The 24,375-nt window shown below is 42.3% G+C and overlaps 1 protein-coding gene across 1 annotated transcript in view; it reads right to left on the bottom strand.

Annotated features, from left to right (window-relative positions):
- LOC105872699 (collagen alpha-4(VI) chain-like) overlaps window positions 1-23,975 on the bottom strand; it is a 90,404-nt gene extending 66,429 nt beyond the window's left edge. Inside the window, exons 1-9 of the mRNA XM_076001281.1 lie at window positions 23,900-23,975; window positions 19,967-20,569; window positions 17,189-17,776; window positions 15,875-16,477; window positions 12,459-13,079; window positions 8,041-8,577; window positions 7,111-7,659; window positions 2,651-2,973; window positions 1,069-1,147 (exon numbers count right to left, since the gene is read on the bottom strand). Coding sequence (XP_075857396.1) covers window positions 1,069-1,147; window positions 2,651-2,973; window positions 7,111-7,659; window positions 8,041-8,577; window positions 12,459-13,079; window positions 15,875-16,477; window positions 17,189-17,776; window positions 19,967-20,569; window positions 23,900-23,975 — 3,979 coding nt within the window. The remainder of the gene's footprint in view (window positions 1-1,068; window positions 1,148-2,650; window positions 2,974-7,110; window positions 7,660-8,040; window positions 8,578-12,458; window positions 13,080-15,874; window positions 16,478-17,188; window positions 17,777-19,966; window positions 20,570-23,899) is intronic.
- Window positions 23,976-24,375: the final 400 nt, after the last annotated feature.

The raw sequence follows: 24,375 nt of genomic DNA on the forward strand, positions 1-24,375 counted from the left end.
ACTCCTGGCCTCAAGCAAACCTCCTGCCTTGGCCTCCCATAGCACTGAGATTACAGGCCTGAGCCTTATCTTCTTAATTATTCACCCAGCCTTATCTTCTTAATTATTCCTTAAAACTAAATTCTTAGAAATGGAATTGCCAATCTGGCATGTAGGCAAAGTTTACAGTCTCTTGTCTCATATTCCCAATCTCTTTCAGAAAAGTTGCAGCAATTTAAACTTCCAGTGGCCCTCTATGCAGTAAATTTAGTTGGGAGCAAATTGTCACACAAAATATTCCAGCATATCATTAACCAATGGAAAACATCATCCCCTGCAGAACATGTTGAATATACTCTACTGAGGAAGGAGAAAGGTGAAGGGAGCTTGAACAAGTCAAGTTGCTGGCTGTTCATTTTGAGATTTCTTTAGAACCTTTACATGGCATAAAATGGGAATGGCAAGAGCCACCGTGTACAACTGAAAAAGTTGTACTGCACAAGGACACCCAGTTGAGAGAGTTAATGCATGCCCAAACCCAGCCAGCACACCCCTGCCACCCAGGAGTCCAGGCATGGCCTTGCATCCACCCAGCGTATTGGGTGTCTTTTTCCAATTTCACAAAGTTGTCATTTAGACTAACAGAGGAGTCCTTGGAGATAGAGAAGGAGGAAGAATTAGAGAGCAAAGATGGGAGAATTGCAGTGCAAAGAACAAGGTCCAGATTTAGACTGACTCTAGAGTTCAGGAAAAAACAACATATGGTCCCCTGGTTGGCCTAAAAGAGCAGACAGCCCCTACTCATCATTGAAGTAGGAGGAGCACCTTCCATCTCCCTCAAAAGCCAGTCACGTCTGTTAGAAGACTCTTGGTCGGTGTCGGGGACGTTGGGGGGTGGGAGGGTTCCCAGCCTCAAACAATCCCCTGGCTCATACAAAGAGGAAGGCCGGGCACCAGCCTCATGGGCACTGAGCTCCGCCCATGGGCGAGCACACAGGATGCTCCACGGGGCGAGTGCCACCTGGAGAGCTGAAGGAATGTCTCGGCCAGGCGGGAAGAGTGAGGCCCACACGTGGCACCTCCACTCACCATTTTTGCGCAGAAGCTCTGACGTTGCCTTCAGTTTCTCTAAATCATCATCCAGTCCATCTGTAAACACTAAAACGACCTGTTGTTTATGAGAGATGAGGGTGGGAGAACCAGAGAGGGAGGAAGGGAAGGAGGAGAGAGGGGAGAGGGGAGAGGGGAGAGGTAATGAAGAAAGTGGATGCTATAATTATACATTTTTTAAAAATATAAGGGTGACTTTTTCTGGTTGTGCTCAGCCTTTCACCCTGCTCTTTTTCACTCATTCATTTACCACACATTCATATTTATTTCAACCTCCCCTTCCCCATGAACAAAAAAAGAATTTTAACAAGCTTAACTTGTTTACTTAAAAATGCCTTCAAAAAATTCGTACACTATCCATCTTTATCAACGCAAAAATACGAAAATGTTAACAGAGGTGTGTGTGCAGATGGAAGGTGTACATGGTAGAGGAGGGGGAGAAAAAGAGATGTGGGGGATAATTCTTGTTATTTTCTGTCACATGTTTGCAATCCATTTTCTGCCATTAAAATGTGTCTCCTTTACTCTTGCTACTGATTTCTAATTTAATTCTAATGTCATCAAAGAACATACCCTATGTGACTTATTTATTTATTTTTCTTTGAGACAAAGTCTCACCTTGTTGCCCAGACTTGAGTGCCATGGCGTCAGCCTAGCTCACAGCAACCTCAAACTCCTGGGCTCAAGTGATCCTTCTGCCTCAGCCTCCCGAGTAGCTGGGACTACAGGCGTGCACCACTGTGCCTGGATAATTTTTTCTATATATTTTTAATTGGCCAATTAATTTCTTTCTATTTTTAGTAGAGATGGGGGTCTCACTCTTGCTAAGGCTGGCTTCGAACTCCTGACCTTGAGTGATCCTCCCGCTTCTGCCTCCCGGAGTGCTAGGATTACAGGCGTGAGCCACCTCACCCAGCCTTTTTACTCTTAAATTGTTTTAATTTAAAACATAAATGACATTAGTCAAAAATAAATCCATTGGATGCTTAATTGAAGGAAAAACTAAATGTGGGTCATGAAATTTGGGTACATCGTTTCCTAATAAACATCAGATGAAATGTTTCCATCTCTGTGGACTTTTGTGGGTATATAGTTAAGAGGCAGCAGAAAGGGAGAAAGAGGCTTGAGGGGTGGGCTGCACTAGAGCCATCAGCTGTCACTAAAGACAGTTCAAGATGATGACTTGAAAAATAACAAGCCTACTTTGAATAGCAATGAGTGACCATAAAAAGCTAAGGAGTCTTAAAACACCTTTCAAGTTGCCTTTGGAATGAATTTATGCTATGGAAGGATTTGAATCACTAAACTGTGGGCAACTTGAGGGCAGGTACTTTATTCCTTTATCCCTACCAGCATTGTGCAGCACAGCACCTAGAAGGCTTAAAAAATACTTATTATTGAATGAAAACACATCTCTCATTATTTCTTATTGTATAAGAGTATGGTTCTCCTCTACGTGGGATCTCCAATGAAGAACAATTTAGTTGGCATCCATCACAAAAACCTTATCCATCCTACCCTGCCTGACAGTTCCATAGAATGAGTTCTCAGCATTTATTACCTTCACTTTAGCAGAAGAGAAATGGAGAGCCTTCTCCCCCAGGGTCTTCAAAAAATTAACATTCATATAGCTATTCTTGGCCAGGAACTTCTGGAAGAGTGCATCACTGTATTTCTCAAAACCTGAGTCAAAGAGAAGCTGGCCATTTGAGCCAGGAACCAAGTAGCGGAACCTCGGGTTGATCTCCTCAGGAAAGCGACAGCTGATGTTAGGAAGCAAGACTAAGTGTTCTATCACCTCTGGAAATAGCCATTGAAGCTTCGGCTGAACTTGGTTTGAAGGAGCTGAGATATCAATTCCTATAAACAAATCCACGTTGCATCCTTTGAAGGTGGAAAATAAAATAAAATTAGCCACTTATAAATGCATAACTGAGCCCAGAAGATATAAGCCAAGCCAGCCCTGAAATATGAACCTCAACCCCCAGACAACCCACAGAAGTACAAGCTAAATAATGATATCTGTCTACGTTTTGGGATTGTTTGTTACAGAGCAAAAACTAACTGATACAATACGTACTGTTTCATATCTCTATGCCTTGGCAAATCCTATTCCCTCTGCCTAAAGTGTCTTTTCTCATCCTCTCACTCCAATCTGGATGACTCATACTTGTCCTTTCAGTAGTAGCTCAAATGCCTACCTCAACCCAACCCATGCCCCAAGCACTTTCTGGTTCTTGTCCTGACCTCCTCTGGTTAAGTTACTAAATGCCCCTGTATGTCCACTGTTATTTACTCAACCTTCTCCCCCACTAAACAGGAATTCCTGGGCAGGACAGACTATATCATCTAATTTTCCCATTGCCTAACACAGATGCTCACTAAATGTTTGACAAATCAATGAAGAAAGGAATATAAATGAGCCTTGAGTCTCTTTCAGCAATCCTGTAATGTTCCCTTCTCCCCTCAAAAGCTTTCTTCCTCATTCACCTCCCATGCATATATCTTGTTTCAGGGGCACTGAGAGCACATTAGAAACAGGAGAAAAATCATTCCCCATTTTCTATTTCTTCTGCCTGAAAAATTTTAAGCTTTCCTTGGGAGGCATTATCTAGAATTTGAAGGCCCGTTAATATTTCAGGCTATACCTGCACACTCACAGGTGTATAGTAAGACCATCCACAAAATTCCACTGAGGATGCAAATGTTGATGGTCAGAGACACATAGGTGTTAGAATTTGGCTTAATGAATTAAAATGTGACTTAATCATAAAAGGGCCACTATTATTAGCTGTTCTGGACAACAAGCATGACTTAGAACTGTCTAAGGCAAGCTAAGATATGCAGACATTTTCTCCTTGGACCATCACATGTTGGAAAATTTGGCTCAGAATCCGTATCTGTAACAGAATCTGTAAACTTGTATCAGAATCTGTAAAAACAAAACCGCAGATCTAGGAAGGCAATTTGAGGAAAAAGAAATATGTAGCAGATTCTTCACCAGTGAAAAAGTTCATAAACGGTAGCTTAAGATTTCCCAAGGACCTGAGATCCAGGGCCAAGCCATGAAACTTCAATCCCCTAAATATTATACCCCTTGCTAGCTGATAAGGTACATTTCTGGAATTGCCAAGACAGAAAATGACTTCCTTTCCTCATTTCACATAAAGTAGCTTGGGGTTTTTTTGTTTGTTTGTTTTTTAAATCTATAATTCGAATTTATGAAAATGAGCTTTCACAAATGTAAATCCCATTCCTATATCAGACCTAATTTCAGAAAAGAGGAATTTCCTTTCTGGAGTATGGTATATTACTCTAACATTTCTAATTTACATTTTCCCCAGGAACATTTCCAGCTGGCTTTAGTCTGTAATTGACTAATGCAAGGAGCAATTTCTTTTCTTATTAATGGACAGAATCGAACCTCTCCAGGTAATCTCTAAGGTCTTTGTCAGCTTTATAATTCTAGAATTCTACAATTAATTAGGTTCCAGCTATTATTAAGTTGTCTAGCTAATTTCATCTAAAAATTAAAGACAAAGTGAAGATAAACATAAATCCTAATTTACTACGTAGTGCAGAATGAACTGAAAAGAGAAGTCGGAATCCCATATCCCTTCTCCTCCCCAGGATAATGCTCACCTGCCTATAAAAAAAAAAAAAATAGGACTTTGATGCCTGCAGAACCTGAACTGCTTAATGTAGAACATCTCATAACACATGCTTATTTCAAAAATAACTGTACGCATGCATTCTTTTTAAATGTTGTCCAAATTAAGTTAGGCTACTGAAAAGTAGTTATATTCTTTAGATAGCATAAGCAAAGACATTAATTTCGTGTTCTAGAAAATTAGACTTTAAAGGTTTGATGGGGTACAGGGCTCTCATCCCAGTCCTCCAAAATTAAGACTCGGCCTCCAAAATAAAGCCTGCCCATGTTGGGGCCCAAGCTTCTCATAAGGAGGCTCCATATGTATACATAATGCTTAGTGCTTGGACTTTTGACGCCAACTGCTGGGGAGTTCAAACCCTGCCTCTATTACTTCCCATCTATGATTCTTATCCTCTCTCTGCCTTGTTTTGTTTTTTTTAATCTGGAAATTGGGTATCATAATAATAGCACTAGTTTCACATAGGGTTGGTATGAACATAAGATGAATGTGTACCATCTAACACATTAGAAATAGGGCAACAGACATAATGGAAAAACAAAGTAGCAATCTTGAGTGGGCCCCACCTGGAGGCTGTCCTGCCTTTGGAGTTCCAGTTAGATGGAATAATATGTGTCCTTCTTGCTCCAGTTGAGTTTTCTGTTACTCATAGGCAAAAACATCCTAACTGATGAGAGGATTTTTTAAAGTATTGCTTGCTATCTGAGACTTGTGAAAAATCAACTAAGATAAAGGATGGGAAAGTGCTTTGTAAATGTCAAACACTCATGTTCGGCTTCCGAGTAGAAGGTTGAAGGTTGCAGGACCTTGTCAAGAGGCACATAGTTAAGAAAGAGCAGAGAGGCACATTCCTCTATGCTTCTGTAGCATAAAATTACAAAAAACTTCTAGATTCCATTTAATGTGTATATATTTAGGGACATAATAACAAAATGATCTCCTGTATACACAGGATCTCCTGAAGGAATTTTGACCTTTATGGGTGCCATTACACAAGGGCTGTCTGGAAAGTATCCAGCCATTATTAATAAAATGAGAACATATTACATGACTAGATACTCTATGGACAGCCCTTGTGTATTCCTCAATATAATTCTATACCATACTGTATTCTACAGTGTTATACCATATTGTACCATTCTATGACATTCTATGCTATTCTGTACTATACCATACCATAACACACTATACTGCACTATACTATCCTTTATTATGCTTTACTACACTATATTATAATACCCTCCTACTAAGTGTGGTCTGAAGAACCGCAAAATCTATATCACCTGGAAGTTTGTTAGAAATGCAGCACCCCCCCCCCACGATCTACTGAATCAGAATCTATATTTTAACAAGATTCCTAGTTGATTCAAGCACATGTTTAAGTTTGAGAGGCCTTGTTATGTTCTACTGTACTATACCAAAAGGCAATATAGTACAGTATTTAGCACACAGGCTCTAAAATCAGACAGCCTCAAGTTCAGATCTCAACTCCGCAGTTAAGTTGGGCCAAAAAAGCACAATTTTGCTGTGCCTTGGTTTCCTCATCTGTAAAATAGTATCTGTGTCATATAGGGTTCTATGAAGACTGAATGTTTTAATATATGAAAGCCCTTGGGACACTTGCCCCCTCCCCCTACGCACACACAAAAGCACCATTTAAATGTGAACAGCTGTGCTGTAGAACCGCACCCCAGGAGGCAGGAGGTGGAGTCTTCCATGAAGATCTTCTTTGGGTCAATCACCCCCTGAAAGGCAAGACTTGGGGCAAGGAGAGCAGAAAAGTAGACCCAGACTGTAAGGAGGAAGAACTATTTTGTCTCTGGGCCTTGCCGTTTCAGATAAAAACTTGAAGAGACAAAACGGGATTGAGGATGGCCTTGGCCATATGGAAGCAGATTGGCAACAGAGTAGACACCCATGCACAGAGCCTCATAGAAAAGATTCTATGTATTCTATGTATTCTATCTCATCAGCGAGACTGTCTAACTGATATTATTCCCTGCTTCTACTGAATACTTTCCTTTTGACATGCCCAAACCTTCAGTGAGTTGTGTCTACACATTCCAGTCTGGTTTTGTCTGTCTTACAAGGAATAAAAGGAGGAGTTGTGAGGATTTTATGAGACAGAGTTCTAGAAGGTTCAGGCCTCCAGAAGCCAAAGTGGTGACAACCATGGGAAAGCTTAAAAGAATCCCCAGGAGGTTGGGAGTTCAGGCCCTACAGGGTGATGTCTCCCTCTCCTCCTTGCCCAGCTGGAAAGATCAGAGTTTTATTGTATTAAGAGAGCCAACAGAGTCCCTGACACCTACAATGGGCTTATGGACCAAGTAAAAAATTCTCTGTCACTCACCTTCAGGATTGCAGGCCTTATAAAGAATGTCCTTCTCCAGGTTCTCCAGGGACTCAAAATTTTGTTCATGATACACTTTGTCCCTGTCATTAGTGATCTCCAAAAGCTGAGATATTTGGGCTTGTCCCACCCCAATGGCAAAAATAGTTATCTTTTTGTCCCTGAGGGCCTTGGCTGGTATGGCTACATTATCGTGGGCAGCCCCGTCAGTGATCACAATCAAATATTGATGAACACTGGGTCTTCCTCCTCTTGAACTGTAAAAAAAAGGCAGAGTGAAATTCAGGGCTCTCCCAGTGCAGGTGCCTTCATTCATCTGCTGAACCTTCGAGATGGCTATGCAAATGTCCTCCCTTGAAGAGTACTGGTTGAGTCTGAATTCTTCCTGAGGGGTTGAGCTGAACTGCAAAAGGCCAATCTGAATTTTATCAACACCAATATTAGATCGGTTCACTATTTTCTCCATGAATTCCTTCATCTTATCAAATTCTTGTGAGGAGATGGATTCTGAACCATCTATCAAGAAGATAATGTCAGCATCCTTACAGTCTGGGGGGAAAGAGAGCAGAACAGAACATTCATTAAGAGTCTGAAACCAATTAGCTACAAGTCCCCAGGGACAGTCTGGGGTAGCATATACACAACCCACTTTAAATATTTTAAAAGGGAGCAGAAGAGGAATTCAATGAAGCGAATAACAAATATTCTGCAACTCAGCACAGGCCAGTCTCAAAATGAGACACAGCTGTATGATAAATATATAAAATTTGACCATCTTTGTTTGCTAGGTCATGATCACTTTGATCATGTCCAATACTCAGTTGCCAACCAGTGAATCCAGGCTTAAAGAATAAAGTTTATTCAAATAGATTAGACATACACATTTGGGGATAGGGGAAGGAGAGATTGAAGACAAAAAAAAATTCTTACTCTCTGAGCAGATCTGCTGTACCAATGAATTTTTGATGTCCTTCAATAAATCAAACTCATGCACGAAAAAATACTTGTCTTCAGCTATTTCTTTAAGCTCCTTGATGTTAGCATTTCTTACTCCAACTGCGTAAATGATGATTCCCCTTCCCCTCAATCCTTCTGCAGCCTCAGCCACAGAGTCCGAAGATTTACCATCAGTGATGACAATGAGATATCGATTAATATTGATTCGGGCAGTGTCTGCAAAGACCTGAGTCATGTTTCTCAAGGCCTGACCCGTTGTGGTCCCCCCTCCTCCCTGCTGGATGTCATCGATGGCTCTCTTCAGCTCTGCCACATTGAGATACTGGCTGAGGATAAATTTACTTTTAATTTTGTCTGAGTACTGAATGACTCCAAACCGTACTTTGTCAGGCCCAATCTGGAACATCTTTATCACCTCATTCATGAACTTCTTCATTTCAAGAAAATCTTCTGGGCTGATACTCCCAGATCCATCAATAAGGAAGTAAATATCTGCAACAGGCACACAACCTAGACAAGAAGTAGCAGCAACAACCCATTAGAACAGAGTCTGAGATGGTGTATAGCCTAAACTGTTAATCCCGACCTCAACCCATATTCCCTCCCCCTCATTATTTCTTTGAAAGCACCCGTGACTCTGCCTAAGGGTATTCTTTGGCCAGGAGCGTGATCAGCCTGCACTCCCAGCAGACTAGAATGCCTGAGAGTGGGTTTGGAAGCAGCCACCAACTAGTTACTGGCAGAGGTTGATAGAGAAATACCCCAGCTCCCTTGCACTTTGTGTAGGACAACTGTAAGGTAACTTGTACACAGTTTCCCGAAAGCCTCAGTTGCCTACAGCAATACCTGCAGGTTACCCCTCATCCAGTACTGGCTGTCTTCCCTTCCCACTCCTGAATTGCCAGTCCCCTACCAACATCCCCCAGCATCACCATCCAGATAAATCATGTGCATCCAAACCCTTGTCTCAGAGTCTGTGTCTGTTCAGCTCACTTAAGACATGAAATAAATAGAACTTGATGTTCCTCAAGTGGGAAGTTAAGAAGAAGCTAAAAGTAAAATCAAAGTATATTTGAAGCTATGAATTGTCTTGGCATCCATCATTTCTACCTCCTATCCAAGTCATACTTTTTAAGTACATGGGCAAAAGTGGATACTTTCTGAAATTTAATTTAATTAATTTAAATAATTTTATTTAAATTAATTCAAAACATTCTGTTTTAAATGAGTCTTACCTAAATGAATAACTTTGTATTAAGACCCAGACTCTGGAGGGCAAAGTGGCTCTGGAGTTAGATCCTGTCTCCACCACTTACAGGCAGGCTTGGCCCCTTTCCTCTCACTTTCCTAATCTGTCAAGCAAGGATCTTCACACCTACTCAATAAGCTTATTGTGAGGATTAAACAAGATCACGTAAACAGATTTGAGCTGGGCGGGCCAGACACTGTGACTGGAGCAGAGATCTTTAATATGAACTTTTTATTATGAAAAATTTAACAAAGATTTAATAAACCCAGCGACAGCAATCAAAAAAAAAAAAAAAAAAGATCACGTAAACACAGCAGAAGCAGAGTATTAAAAATCTAGGGTTAAGATTACCTGGTGCTTTATTTTTGTCATCTAGCAGATTCCTCAAAAGGAATGAAACATATTTTTCTCCTCGCCCTTTTCAAAAAGGGAAGCCCAGACTTGTGTTATTAATCTCCAGATTCCCTTCACCCAGGAGAGAATAAAGAGCCTTTTCATGTTCCTGGCTGAAAGGGAAGTGGTCTGAGGTAGGAACTGAGCTCCCTTGCCCAGGCCTTCATTTGGGAGGACCTGGGTCCATGCAATATTTGGGGCCTACGTACACACACACACACAAAGATCATCCTAGGCTGGGCGCGGTGGCTCATGCCTGTAATCCTCGCTCTCTGGGAGGCCAAGGCGGGAGGATCCTTTGAGTTCAGGAGTTCGAAACCAACCTGAGCAAGAGCAAGACCCCATCTCTACTATAAATAGAAAGAAATTAATTGGCCAACTAATATATCTAGAAAAAATTAGCCGGGCATGGTGGAACATGCCTGTAGTCCCAGCTACTCGGGAGGCTGAGGCAGAAGGATCGCTTGAGCCCAGGAGTTTGAGGTTGCTGTGAGCTAGGCTGACGCCACGGCACTCACTCTAGACTAGGCAACAAAGTGAGACTCTGTCTCAAAAAAAAAAAGATCATCTGAATAAAATTCGAATTTAATTGGCTGTCCTATATTTCATCTGGCAATCCTACCCTAGAGAGGCATGCATTGGAAAGGAGTGCAGCTTAGAGTGATAGAGAGAGGAGTGATCTATCCCTATGGTAAGTGTTCTTTGAATCCTGGAGAGTGGAGGGAAAATTATAAAACAAAAGGCAGAAATTCAAACTTTGCAGGAACCTGTTATCCACTGGTGACAGGTAGATGGCTGCCTGTAGTCAGAGAAAAGGACCAGAGTGCAGGAAGGCACCTTGGCAGTCAGCCCCTACGGTAGTGACCCAGAAAGACTACAACCCAGGGCCTCTGCATTGTCCAGAGGAGCTGAGCACCCCGAACATTGCCTGGCACTGTACATTCCTGCCAATCTTAGCAGATGGAGATATTAGGGTGAGGAAAGAGAGAAAGAGAGTATTTCTTCCAGCCTGATGCTACTGAGCATCCATATCTATTATACATAAAGTGCTTCACAGAGTGTCTGACACATATGTCCAATAATTGGCAGATATTATGCTCGTTATGCTCATCCAGGACAGAATTCAGGTAAAATCATCACAGCTTCTATTTACCTCTAAGCAGTCCCTATCCCCTAGACTTTGGGCTAATTTTCCTGATTCCAGATTTCTTCTTAGTTGCTATGCAGTCTGGGAAAGAAATCACCTCTCAGATCTTCATACTGTTTGTGAGTTAGCTGGGCTCCTTTTCTCTCCTTCTCTGCAGAATATACTCGGGGGTGTACAAGGAAATGACATTTGTATTTAATGATTTTGTTTCCCATTCCCAGAACAGAGAAAGGGACTAAATATATGGGTTAAAGAGAAAAATGGGAATTTATTTAAATATTTCAAATTTCTAGAACTCAGAACAAGTAATCAAGAAATCACAAGATCATTTAGTGTGTGTTTTAAAAAAAAAGTTTCTGTGATTTTCCCCTGAAGATATAATCGCAGCCTTGAATTTTAAGTCAATTATGTACATTTCAATGACTCTAATTTAAATCTATGATACTAATTAGAATCTAGGAAATATTAGCATGGGCATACAAAAATAGACAAGTAAACAGACAAAAATTTTCATAATAGCCAGTAAGTGACAAATCTGAGATTTAAAATTAAAATTCAGGCACTTTTTACACCAAAGTACATATACTTAACCACTATGTTTTTTTCTAATTTTTTTTAATTGCCTGTACAGTAGGAACTCCTCTGCCCAGCCTCCACTTAGGTGACTCACCAGAAAAATTGATGTTCTCTCTTCCCCATGTAAAACATGACTGATGCTCCCACAAAACATTGAGTGCCTGAAGTATTGTTTCCCTCAGTGGAAGAATAAATGTATCAAGTTGGAGGTGGGTTTGTCCACAGCCTGTTTATGGCAGTTTCGTTATCATAATTACACAATTAATCAAATTGTGCAAATCAATAGGATGTGAATGTGAATAAAAGAAGTTTATGGCATCTATAAAAACCAGGTTAACTGCTTAGACTTAATAAAAGCAAGTTGTTAAAAAAAATTGCTAGTATATTAGATAGCACTACAAAAGATTGCATTTTTGAGATCCTAAAAATCAATAAGGATTTCTGTACTTGAATTATACCAAGAGTGGCTAAGTTCTCTTCCCACTTTAACTGAAACTAGAAATTATAGATAATATAATATTGAATGGTTTAGAAAGAAAATACACAGAAAACCAATCAGCAGGGCTCACACTCAAAGAAGCCTTGGCCCTACAGCAAAAGATTGGCAAATTAATCTTCACTTATATGTATTAAGTTAAATTTTTAAAATTTCAACTACCTGTGTGTCTTTTTTAAAAGTAGTTTCCTGCTTTAAATGACTTAAGAGTTGATCGATCCATACTCAGCTCCCTAGGGCTTTTACTGTCAATATACCTGTGTCTTCATCGGACTGCTAGAAGGAATGAGGGGAAGACGGAAGGAAGTAGGGATATTCACTATTCACTTCAGATTCTTTTGCATTGCTTATAATCAAGAAAAAACAAAGATTTTAGAAGTTTTAGGATTCTGTTTTTTAATGAAGCAACTCCAAAAATCTTTTCTTTGTTGAGGAATAGGGAAGACGGGATAGGGAGCAAGTGAAGACTTTTTAAACTCTTTTTTTTTTTTTTTTCAAAAATAGATCAAATCTGGAAAAGGCCCTCCTACCTTCTCGTGGGGCAGAAGGCACAAAAAGTGTTTTGTCCACAGCCTCAGGGCAGAGCTGGTTTGTAAGCACGCGTCCCACTACGGAGAGCTGCAGAAAGGATTCCAGGGTGATGGCATGCTTCCCAGGAGGATACGACGCTATCTTCTCCAGGTCCTGACTGTCTGAGGCCCGCCGGGTGCCCACCGTGTAGATGGTGACTCCTGCCCTCCGAAGGCGAGAAGCGGGTCTGGACACGTCATCCTGGGAGAAGCCTTCCGTGACGACCACAGCTATCTGCTGTACACCGCGGCTGGACCGGCTGCCCTTCTCCTGAACGAAAACCTCCTCCCTTAGGAAATCTAAAGCAGCACCAGTCTTTGTCCCTCCTCTTCTTCCCCGGTAGGTTAATTTGTCTAAATGGGCCAAGACCGTGGCTGGGTTCTGAAATGTATCCAGTGAAAACTCAAGGCGTGGTTCCTCATGGTAAAAGACCAAGCCAATTCTCACAACATCAGGATGAATGCTTAGAGAGCTGACAGTGGTCTTTAGGAAATTGACAACTTGTTGGAAATTGGGTTGCCTAACCCTGCTAAATTCCTCAATGAGGAACACTAAGTCAGCTGGGATGGCAGTTGGACATGCTGTAAACACACAAACAAAATCAAAAAAAAAGAAATTTAGCATGAGAACAGGGTAAAAAGAAAATATTCATATATAAAAGTTGTATTTTAATATATTTTATATACTATCATAATATATTTATTGTTATAAATTATAATTACATATTACGCTAACTTATATTGACGCATTTTAGAATTTAATAGAAGCCTTAATTTCACATCATGATCAAAGAACATCACAGGGTTCATACTCATTTCAAAATTTCTCACATGGAAGTGTATTTTTATCATTTGCAAAATATGTAAATATATGACTATCTACAACATAGTGTTTTAAGACAGCTTTTCACTTTATCTTAGTCCATTAAAAGCATCTGAGTCTGGACTAATATTTTCCTTCATTTTCTAGTTTCAAGAGATCCTGAAAATAAATATACACTTTCATAGACCTGAAACCTACTTGATTGAATACTTTTTCCTCTATCTTGGTAAAAGATGAAAATAACAAATCATGGCTATTAATTTCCATATCTTTCTCTGATAAATGTCACGTCATTTTAACAGAGGCAACATGAAATGTTGCAAGTTGGTATGAAAAATCTTTGTCCAAATATTGGGCTAGTTGGCTCTTTCATTCTGCTATAAAAAAAAAAAAAACTTTCCCCCCAACCTGCCTCAAATGAAGGAATGACATACAAACTCCCTGCCAAGAGGAATTCTATTTGAGCAGTGCCTAATGTAGGGAAACCCTCTCTGTCCACATACCAACAAGGTCCAGATCTGCTTTGACATATGAAAAAAGAAATCTCCCTAGCAGAGGACCAAAACCATATATGCAGAAGGCTGAAACCAGTGTGTAGACAACTGAATATTGTAAAACAACATTTAGGGGCAACAGAATAACCTTTTGACTTTTCTTTGGTCTCTTGGTGTCCTAAAATTTCCTGTGATCTTTTTAAATAAAGAATCAAAATTCAATCCTATATTTAAAAAGCAGGTACTGTCCACAATTTTGGCAAGTCTAAAACACCTCTTCTAGAAACTCCAAATAGCTTTGACTTCCCCCTTCCTTCACCTTCTGGTACCAAGTGCTGTCATTATCCTTTCACGTTGTCTCCAGGATTCACCCTCTTTCCTCGTTATCCTTGAACTGAGCCCAGATATCGTCCCCAGGTGGCCAGATGACAGCTCAGCCCTGAAGTCTTCCTGAGTCTAAGGTACCATCTAGAATCCAGTCCGCCCACTGAAGACTTCCTTGAAGACCACTTTGGTCATGTCATTTTTCTTGACCAAAAGCCTCCAATTACTTCCAGTGCCTTTGGGACATAATTGGGGTCTATCCTACCTAATCCAATCTCATCTCTCATTACTTTTAAACCCTCCTCATGATATCAATTGTCTCAGCTTTTTCCCCTTCTTTCACATTCATCCAGACCATTCGTACTCCCACACCCTTACCAGGAGTGTAGACCTCTCACCAGGCTCTTCCCCTTGCCAGGAGAGCCTTCCTCCCTTATCCCTATACAATAATATTAAAATAACACCCATTATTAGGGGACTGGCACAATTTTCTTATGCCATACGTGTTTGTCTTTTCTGTCCATAAAATTGTAAGGATCCCAAGCTCTAGCTGTTGACAGGTCTGGGCAGAGCTGTGACAACTCAGAGAAAGAAGAAATTGCTCACTTCTAGTTGTGAGGATCAAAGGATGCTTCACCAAGAGGGCAACTTAAGAACTGAGGGGCAAATTTTGACTGTGGGCATTCCAAGCTAATTGTATAGTACATCCAAAGGTGGAGACAGAAGTGGGGAAGCACGACATTTAGACAGCAAATGATGAGTAATTCAGCTTGGCTGGAGAATACAATGTGTAAAAAGACTTAGCAGGAGATAAGGCTCAGTGGTTCTTAGCCAATGGTGGTACCCATCTCCAGAGAACATTTTAGAAGTATATGGAGGTACTTTGGAGTACTGTAATGATTCAGGGATGCTACTGACCAGGTATAAGAGATGTTAAACCACTGACACTACCCAGGACAATCCTACACTATGAATTGTCCCTCCCCAAATGCCAGTAGCATCTCTCTTGAGTGTCTTACATGACAACCTAAGGAAGGACTTTATTTAATCTCTGGACAGAAGCCTGAATGCCCTTTCTCCTGGAAAAGGTATATAGTAGTTTAGATTATTGTTCAGAAATATTCTCTCCTTACCCCTCATTTGTCTTTTCTGCTTATAAAATTGTAAGGACCCCAAGTTCTTCCCCAAGTAAGGAAGAATATACTTCTCTACTCTACTGATGTTGACATAGCTATATGTCTTGCTTTGGCCAGTGAAATCTTAGCAGATGATTATGCAGCAGAGGTCTGAGAAATGCTTACGCTATTGGGTTTCTCTCTTGTACCTCTGCAGCTACCATGGGAAGAATATGCCCAGATTAGCCTGATGACCCCAGGAGGAAGATGAGAGATATGTGGAGCAGAGCCAAACCTAGATCAACTAGTCCTGAGCCAAATCCCATATCTGTGAATAAGCCCAGCCAGGATCAACTGTCCCTCAGCAGATCTGTGCGAATAAATGACTCATTTCAGCCACTGACTGTTCAGACGGTTTGTTAGGCAGCATCATTGTGACCATAGATAACTAATACACGGTATGTGCCTGAAGCAGCCCATGCCTCCTCCTCTTCCCCATCCACTGGTGCCAGTGCCCCAGGACTGAGGAATCCAGAATGCCCCCTTCTCTGCCCTTTCCCCAGACTCTCCTCTTACGCTGAGATCTCCCAGTGGCCCACATACCCTAGGACGAAACCTTACCTTCTACAGGCTCCAGGGCCTGAATCCTGGAGCCCGGCTCTGCAGTCCCTTGTATTACCATATTCACATCCTGCGTGACCTGTCTGACTCTATCTTCTCCCCACATCCCGTAGATAAGGTCCGGGAACCCCATCCCTTCCAGTTCTGTCCTGTCAAAGTCCTGCACACCCACGGACATGACTTTCACGCCTTTCTTCCTCAGTCTCTGTGCAGCATCCCGGACCTCATCCTCGGATTTGCCCGAGGTGATGACCACCACATACTGGGGGATACCCTGGAGAAACCGGCTTCCTGCTTCCTCCTGGAAGAAGGTCTGATGAAGGTGTCGCAGAGCTTTGCCTGTCCTTCTGGAGCCACCCCGCGGCACAAAGTGCTCGTTGACGTGAACGATCATCTCCTGCTGGGTCTTGTAGGTACTGAGCAAAAACTCAGTGTGACCTTGATCACCATACTGAGCCAGCCCGATCTGGTACTTGTCCCTGCCAACCTCCAGCATGCCAACCACCCCGGAGACGAAATTCCGCATCCACTGGAAACTGGTCCTTGACGTGCCCTGTGAGGTGTCAGCAAGAAAGACCACATCTGCATAGGTCTTGGTGAATTCTGGAAATAAACAGAGAAGGATGGGCCAGGGAAAGACACAGAGGGGAAAGTAAATCAACTCAAGCCCTCGTGAGAATTGAATATAAGGGGGCAATAGGACAGGGAGAAGTACTGTGTTTATACTACCCTATATGTATTGTCCCTTCCCTCCTCCATCACAAGCTCTCTCTCTCTGTAGCCTGCTGCCTTTGTGGTCTGTTTTATTAGACTAAAGCACTCTTCAATTATTCTTTTTCAACCAATGGAGGAGGCAAGGGAAGTTAACAATTACTGAGCAGTTACTTTGTGCTAGAGCTTTCTATACACTTTTTTCTGATTTAATCCTCCTTATCCACTCTACGAGACAAATGCTGTTATCTTCCTTGCACAGGGGAGAAAATTGAAGTGAAGAAGTGAAGCCACTTGTCTATGCTTACATAACTAGAAAGTGACAAAGGCAAGATTAAAAAACAGGGCTTCTGGCTTTTAAAACCCATGCCATTTCCTTTGAACAACGTGGTAAGATGTTATTTCCCTTCTTTTCTACCCACGAGAACCCCATCCAGCCTTTGGTCCCCAGCTCAGATGTCCCTTCCTCCAGGAAGTCTCCCCAGGTTTTCCAGTGGTGGTGAGCATCCCTTCTACTGCCCTCCCACTACACCCAGTGTATTCTGGCTCATACCGTAGTGAAGTGGCATAGTCAGAATACTGGGTTTGAACACAGCTACTCACCTTTTATTTTGCCCTCCACCACTGAGCACAAAGTCTGAAGCATACTTCCCGAGAAATCCTGCAGGATGTTGAAGTTTTCGGTGTTAAAGAGAAACTGCTCAAATGGCTCACTGGCTATTTTTTGCAACTCCCGGACATCCTGGACGTTGACTCCGACCACATACACAACAACTCCATCTGCTTTCAACTGGTCAGCCACCTCCTGGACCTCATCATTTGACTCCCCATCTGTCACCAGGATCACTACCTGAGGAACTCTGTCCTTGGCCCGGCTGCCAGCTGCCTCAGTCAAATAGTTAGTCCTGATAAATTCCAGGGCGCTCCCCGTGTTTGTGCCTCCTGTGCGGTAGGGCAGATTCTGGATCTGCTCCAAGACCATGCTCTTCAGAGGGTATTGGTTCAGGTGAAAGGCTGGGTAGATATTGTCACTATATTGGGCAAGTCCCACTCGGACCTGGTCACTGCTGATGTCAAGCCCCAAGACAACGGAGTAAAGGAAGTTCTTAACCTTCTGAAAGTTCTGGGGTCCGATGCTGGTTGAGCTGTCCACTAGAAACACGATGTCTGCCAGGGCTGCTTCTCTGCAAGCTATAAGAGAGAAGACAAAAGGGATGGGGGTCACTGGGTCTTCATCATTCAAAATGCTTAGAAGCAATGGAGGAAAGAAAGCCATGGCAGGCAGCCCATACTCAGTGGTCCTCAGACACTACTCTCACCCCAGATGACAGTGTGCTCAGAGAAGTGTCATCTCCCCAGGCCTTTCCTTCCCTCCACTCGGTCATCTTCCAAGGCTTCAGACATGCTCTACTGTTACTTCCAATCTTGAAATCCACTTGGACAATCCCTTGAATTTTATTATGAAGAAAACCACTTCTGTAAATTTAGCAGCATGCTGAGAAAGGGGATGCCCTCTTCCCACTCTGAATAAGCCATCAGCCTCCTATCTTTTGACAAGGAAATCTAATCTCTAGGAGTACACTGGCACCCACAGGTCAGAAAGCTGAAGCATAGCCCCTCTTCTTTGATTCATCTCATTGCAGCTCTGTCACTCAGTAGCCCCTTGACCTTATATATCACTCACCTCTTTGGGATTTAATCTTCTTCTCCGCAGTGCTGAAATCTTTACATCAACTCTCATACTCTCACAGAGGATAAAGTAAGATAATCTACCATAGCAGAAAACATCAGTGCTCTGCCTGGGTCCTTTTGCATTTCTTTCTACCATTTCTGTGCACTGCTCTTTGGAAGACTTCCCTCTAGCTACTGGAGCTGCTTTGTTCACAAATATATAAAAGCCCAGATCCCAACTTGACCTAGATTCAGAAGTGAAGACAACTCTGAGGCATAACATACACTCTTGAGTTCCCCTGCAGGATCAGGCTAAAGCCCTTTGTAGAACTTTTGCCTGAGATCACGCCCTTCCTTACTTTTCTCTACTCTGTCCTGCATAACACACATCCTTACTGACTGCTGTCCTCCTACCCACACTGGGAGCTCATCCTTAGCAAACCATGTGTATCCACACCCTTGTCTCAGACTCTGCTTCTGGGGAGCACAGCCTAACACACCTGCTCTACTGGAATTGGACTGCTTTAAAAGATCCAGGATCAAGTTCCTAGCTCTGCCGTCCACTTGTGTTACCTTTGGCCTCAGTTTTCTCATCTGAATAATGCAAATAATAACACTAATTTCCCTATGTATCTAACAAAGTTGAGATGATGGATCAGGGGAGCAATGTAAACAAGTTTTTAAAACTATATGGCACCACACAGTGGTAGTTGTTATTACTATGTATATAAAACCTCTTTGTAAACCTTAATGTGCTATACAAAAAGTAAGGTATACAATATTATTTGTCCACACAAATGCAATATTACCACCACACCCTGCTGCATCAATGGGTCAAAAGTTTTAGCACGTCCTCCAATTTACCTACCCTATATGGAAACACCAAACTAATGAATAAATCACAAAGGCTCTATCCTCTTGTAAGTTTTGATGGACCCCACAAGCATTCTTCTCTTTCTCTCCTCAACGTGATATGCTTTATTATGGAGTTTTGTGACTAATTTATAAAATATTTTTACCAGTTTATGCCCTGTCACCAATAGAAGTACAGAGTTGATGACAGATATGTCTTCATCACAGGTAATGACAATAACAGGTGATGCTAAGGGCGCCTCTGGCTGGCTAGGCACTGTACCAAGCACTTTACTTACACCATTTTGTCCAATGCTTTCAACACCTCTCTGAGACAGGAATTGTTATCCTATGAAGAAAATTTAAATTCAGAGAAGTAAAATGACTTGCCTAAGGTGTCGTAGAAAGTGGAAAGCTGGGATTTGAACCCAGATCTTTCTTTTCCCTAAATTTATCCCTTTAACCAGTACATTATACAGACATACTGGCAATAAAATAAGCAAACTTCCTGGGGGGATCTACTGCCCATTTCCCCTCTCTCCTGGCAATATGGGTAAGTTAATTTAGGAACAATAATTATCATTCTAGGAACAAATAAATTTTCATTTAAAAACGGACTTATACTATAATAGTATATAGAACCAGCATAAGGCCCACAGTGTTTACACAAAGAGCTGATAAGTCTTCGGTCACTGATTGGAGAGGAGCATAGAGTACAGACGCTTTAGTGAAATTTTAATTTTATATTAAACATGCACACATGGAAAATAAAAAGGACGGTGGGAGGAATGAATAAGAGATAAAGTTCTGAGTTTCATGACTTCCAGATCAGAAATAAAAAGGGAAAAGCCTTTGTACCTGGAAAGATGTAGTCAACAGGTTGAGCTGCCTTTGCCAAAGTAGCACAGAGCTCATGCCGCAGCTTCTGGGCGAGACTGCCCAGCCCAGAGAAGTTGGGAATAAAGGAGGTGAAATTGTCCTGGGGACTACTGGCAATCTCCCTGAGCTCTGCCCAAACTGCATCTCTGACGCCAACAGCATAAAGCAGGACGCCTGCCCTCCTTAATGCCTCAGCAGGTCCACGGACATGGTCCTCAGCTGGGCCACTGCTGATCACCATGGCAACCTGAGGCACCCCTTGGCTTGCCCGGCTCCCTGCTGCTTCCTGGAAGTGCTGATCTAGAATGAACTGCAGGGCCAGGCCCATCTTCTTGCCCCCAGGCTTAAATTGAAACTGCTGAATGTGTCTCAACACGTTGCCTTTGCGGTGGTAGGTGGAGAGCAGGAACTCTGAATGAGGCATGTCACTGTACTGGGCCAGACCCACACGGATGGTCTCTCTGCTGACATTGAAGCTGTTCACTAGGATGTACAAGAAGTTCCTCACGCTGCGGGCGTCTTGGGGGCTGATGTTGGAGTCCACCAGAAACACAACGTCTCCCACAGAGGCCTGCCTGCAGACTGGGAAAGAGAGTCACTTTAAGATAAAACATTGCAAAACTGACAGCTACTGGCTGGAATTCCATTTCTCCCAATACAGTGCCTTTCCACCCCACAGGCCTGGCTGCACAGCTCTCTGACGGTCGTCATATGAACACAGCCCAGGCACGCCATCAGCTTCCTTCGCCTCCTTATGGCCACCTTCTCCCCGCTCACCTGCTGCCCTCTGTTGCATTCCAACAGACATTTGACCCTTCAGTTACATCCCTCACCATGGCTCTCCACTCAGCCCCTGTGCTTAATGAAAGAACTCAGCTTCTATAGCAGTGAGTGCTGTTGGTACCCACTTAGATCTGGCCAGCACACCTGGCCCCTAGCCCCTTCAAGTGCTTCAGCTTACTGCTCACATCTGTGACTTTCTCCAGAAACCTGAGCTTGGCTGAAGGGAGTGGCCTCATCTGGAGACACGTGGGAAGTTATACCACCACCACCACCCTGGGTGGCCACTGTCTGACCAGCATGGAGATACAAACACCTGGCCTACTTGCCTTCAGTGAAACAACTCTATGCTGCTCTTTATGCTCTCATGACTCTCATCACCTCTCATGACTCAGGCCAAGGCTTGTCTTTACCTATGGCCGCATTCCTACTTGGCTTCTTCCCTGACTCTATCCCACTTCTCTCATTGCCTTACAGATTTGTCCTATAAAGCACTTTCTCAAAATAATGCACTGTCCCCAAGTCTGCTTCCAAGGAACCTGACCTTAGACATCAGTTTTCCAGCTTTGACCTCTCCACTCCCTGGCCACTACCAGCCTCTTTTAGCGTGGTCCCTGGCATTCCCATCCATGTGGCTCATATCTGTCCTTTGGCTCCCTGAACTGAAGCTGCTGTGCAGCTGCTTCTCCCCAGCCCCTGCTACAATCCCAGGAACCAGCATCTCAACAGCGGCCAGGCCCACTGGGACCCCATCCAGGCCCATCTTGGCCTCCAGCATAGAAGGGAACAGACACCAAGTGGCTGCAGGACTTGAGCAAACCTCTAATCCCTCTGTTTCTCAGATCGTGTCACTCCAGACCACATCACCTGGTCTCATTCAACTCAAATTTTGCTTTTCTGTGACAAGAAGCACAATGTGGACTAGGCACAGTGCTCGTGTGGACAGAAGGAAGAAGAGGTAATTATGACTTATCTGTTCCTCTGCAACCTCCATGATTTCTGCCCCCCTCCACCCATATCTCCCAATTTGATTATCTGTGATGGTGGGAGGAGAACATAAATTAGTGATGAGAGGAGAAACAAAAACAGAAACCAGCTAAAAATGGTTTTAAAGTGGCAGAAAAGCCGAAGGATGATAATCCCACATTTGTTAAACACATCTTGCACTTCGCTTTGTGCCAGAGGGTTAAAATGCTGACCTGCACCGACCCTGCACTGTCTTGAAGCCTCATCTTTCTGCCCTCTCCTTCTGAGCTGGTCCTGCTCCGTCCCTGCGGCCACATCCTCCTGCCCTCTCTCCTTCTCTCTGTTCCAGCGTCCTAGTCCAGTGTCTCCAACCTCCCACGCTCCCACTTGCCACTGGACTTAACATGCCCCTCTTCCTTCCAAGTTTCTCTTTCTTTCTTCCACACTTTTTAACTTGGTAAATTCCCACAGAATCATGTTCTTTTATCTTGGTTTGTAATGTAACATTCATTAGTGTGCTTCTTTAATTAATGGCAATTTCCCCAACTAGACTCCGAGCTCCATGAGAACAGATAACCACATCTTTTATTTGCTCACCACATGAGTCTCTAGCAGAGAGCAGAAACCCAAAATATATTTGAGGAAGGAAGAAATAGAGGAAAGGAAGGAGGGAGGGAGGGGACAACACTTACAGAGATGATAATCTTGAACATTAATGAAAACAAGAGAATCAAAATTTTAGTGCTGGAAATAATACTATGAGACTATGCAATGCAATATTATAGCTACTGAGCACCGAGATGTAGTGAGTATGACTGAGAAACTGAATATACTTTATACTGAATTTTAATTTGTCTTCATTTAGATAGTCACGTGTGGCTAGCGGCCACCGTATTGGACAGCACAAGTATAGAATAAGGAATCCAATGCAGACATCTCACAGAGAAGGAAAATAAGACCTAGAAAGGCAGAGTAACTCATTAAGTTCATTCAAAGAGCCAGAATTCACTCAGGAGTGAGGTCACCTGACATCCGGTTCATGCCCTGAACTGCCATAGAGATTAAATTTAAAATCTATATACAGAAAGCAAAGACAAAGTAAGAGTTTAAACAGAGAGGGCTGGTATAAACCAGGGACACTAAATCCATTTGTCACTTCTGTAGTCCTGAGTCCCACCTTTCAACAGTTTGCCTAACCTTGGTTGTAAAGCCAAGTGGAGCCTGAGCATGGAAAAGGCGGACAGTAGGTGGACGTCAGCTCCTTTCAGCTTTACTTCCCTTTGGCCCTCGAAATGCAGTCTTTTTGGGAGGAGAGAATTCAGTGACTGTTCCAAGGATGGCTGACTGGTTTGTCCCCTTAACATCTCTTTCAGGAGTGATCAAATGCAGGTCTGGAAATGTTTCCCTGATCTTTCCAATCAGCTGTAGACTATTTTTGAGGCGAGTAAGTTTGTGTTCCCTCATGTGCAACTTGAGAGATGTACTACATTTTCATACATTGTCACTTTATTAACCCCTTCACTCGTTCTTTATAGTTTTAGAAGATGTAGGAAACATGACAAGACTGTCCCAGATTCTGTTCACAAGTGAGGGGAGCCAGAGCCAAAAGGAAAATTGAGAGAGTTGCATGTTTTTTCCCAACAAATGACAGTCTGTGTAATTATATTTGAATATTAAAACCTCGCTGTTGTCTCAGTGGGGCTTCAGGCTACTCAAACAATCTTCTCTTGATGAGACTTTCATCTTGAAAAGTCCCAAGAATCTATTAAAATAACTGCAAAAAATTGCAGAAGTGTCACTGGCATTCTGTGAAACTATCCATCTTGGGATGACAATTACCCTTCAGAACAGCTCTGCCAAAGAGAAAAGACAGAATGCATAACAGGCTCTTGTTTACAAAAGCATTTGAGAGCCTGATAACACACTCAGGAGTATGATACTTTTTAATGTCTGTTTTTTTTTATCATTTAGGGTTAAGCATTGAAAAGAAAAATCAAATGCTCACCATTCAGTAAAAGTTTCCAGATTCTGCCTAAATTCTCCTTCAAGGAATCAGTTCCCTTTTGCTAATTATGAAGCCCCTGTAATATTTTCTTTTAAGATTGTCACTACCACTAGGTTCCTGGCAAGGTAATTGTTTTTGGCTTAAAGAATCTCATGCATTACCAATCCTCTGTGACTCGATGAATCCAAAACTAGCTGCAAGGAAGATGATCTCCCAAAACGTCTTCCAAGTCTCCATTCTAGATGTGTACCTAGAGAGAAAAAGAGACCTTATCATTTTAAAATATGCCTTTTTTTTAAATGGGTACATCACATTGTATTTAATTGTATCTCAACAAAGTAGATTTTCAAAGAAAACGTAACTATGTCTTTCCCCAGATCAATAGACACTTTATAAAAATAAAGAGGGAAATGTTGCCACATCGCTTCAATTGTGCAAGGAAAATGATCTTGCTGACCCAACTAAGGAAGAATTTTGTAAACACTCAGTGTATACCTCGTACTTCACTATTTAAAGTTGTCCAGATGTGGCTATAAAAGGAGAAAGCATGCGGGCATGGGGTAGAACTTCCATTTTACACATTTGGTGGACCATAAACATTCCTGGATGTTTTTGCTTGTATTTTTATATAAGAGTT

The sequence above is a fragment of the Microcebus murinus genome, chromosome 1, assembly GCF_040939455.1.
Source record: "Microcebus murinus isolate Inina chromosome 1, M.murinus_Inina_mat1.0, whole genome shotgun sequence".
Lineage (NCBI taxonomy): Eukaryota > Metazoa > Chordata > Mammalia > Primates > Cheirogaleidae > Microcebus > Microcebus murinus.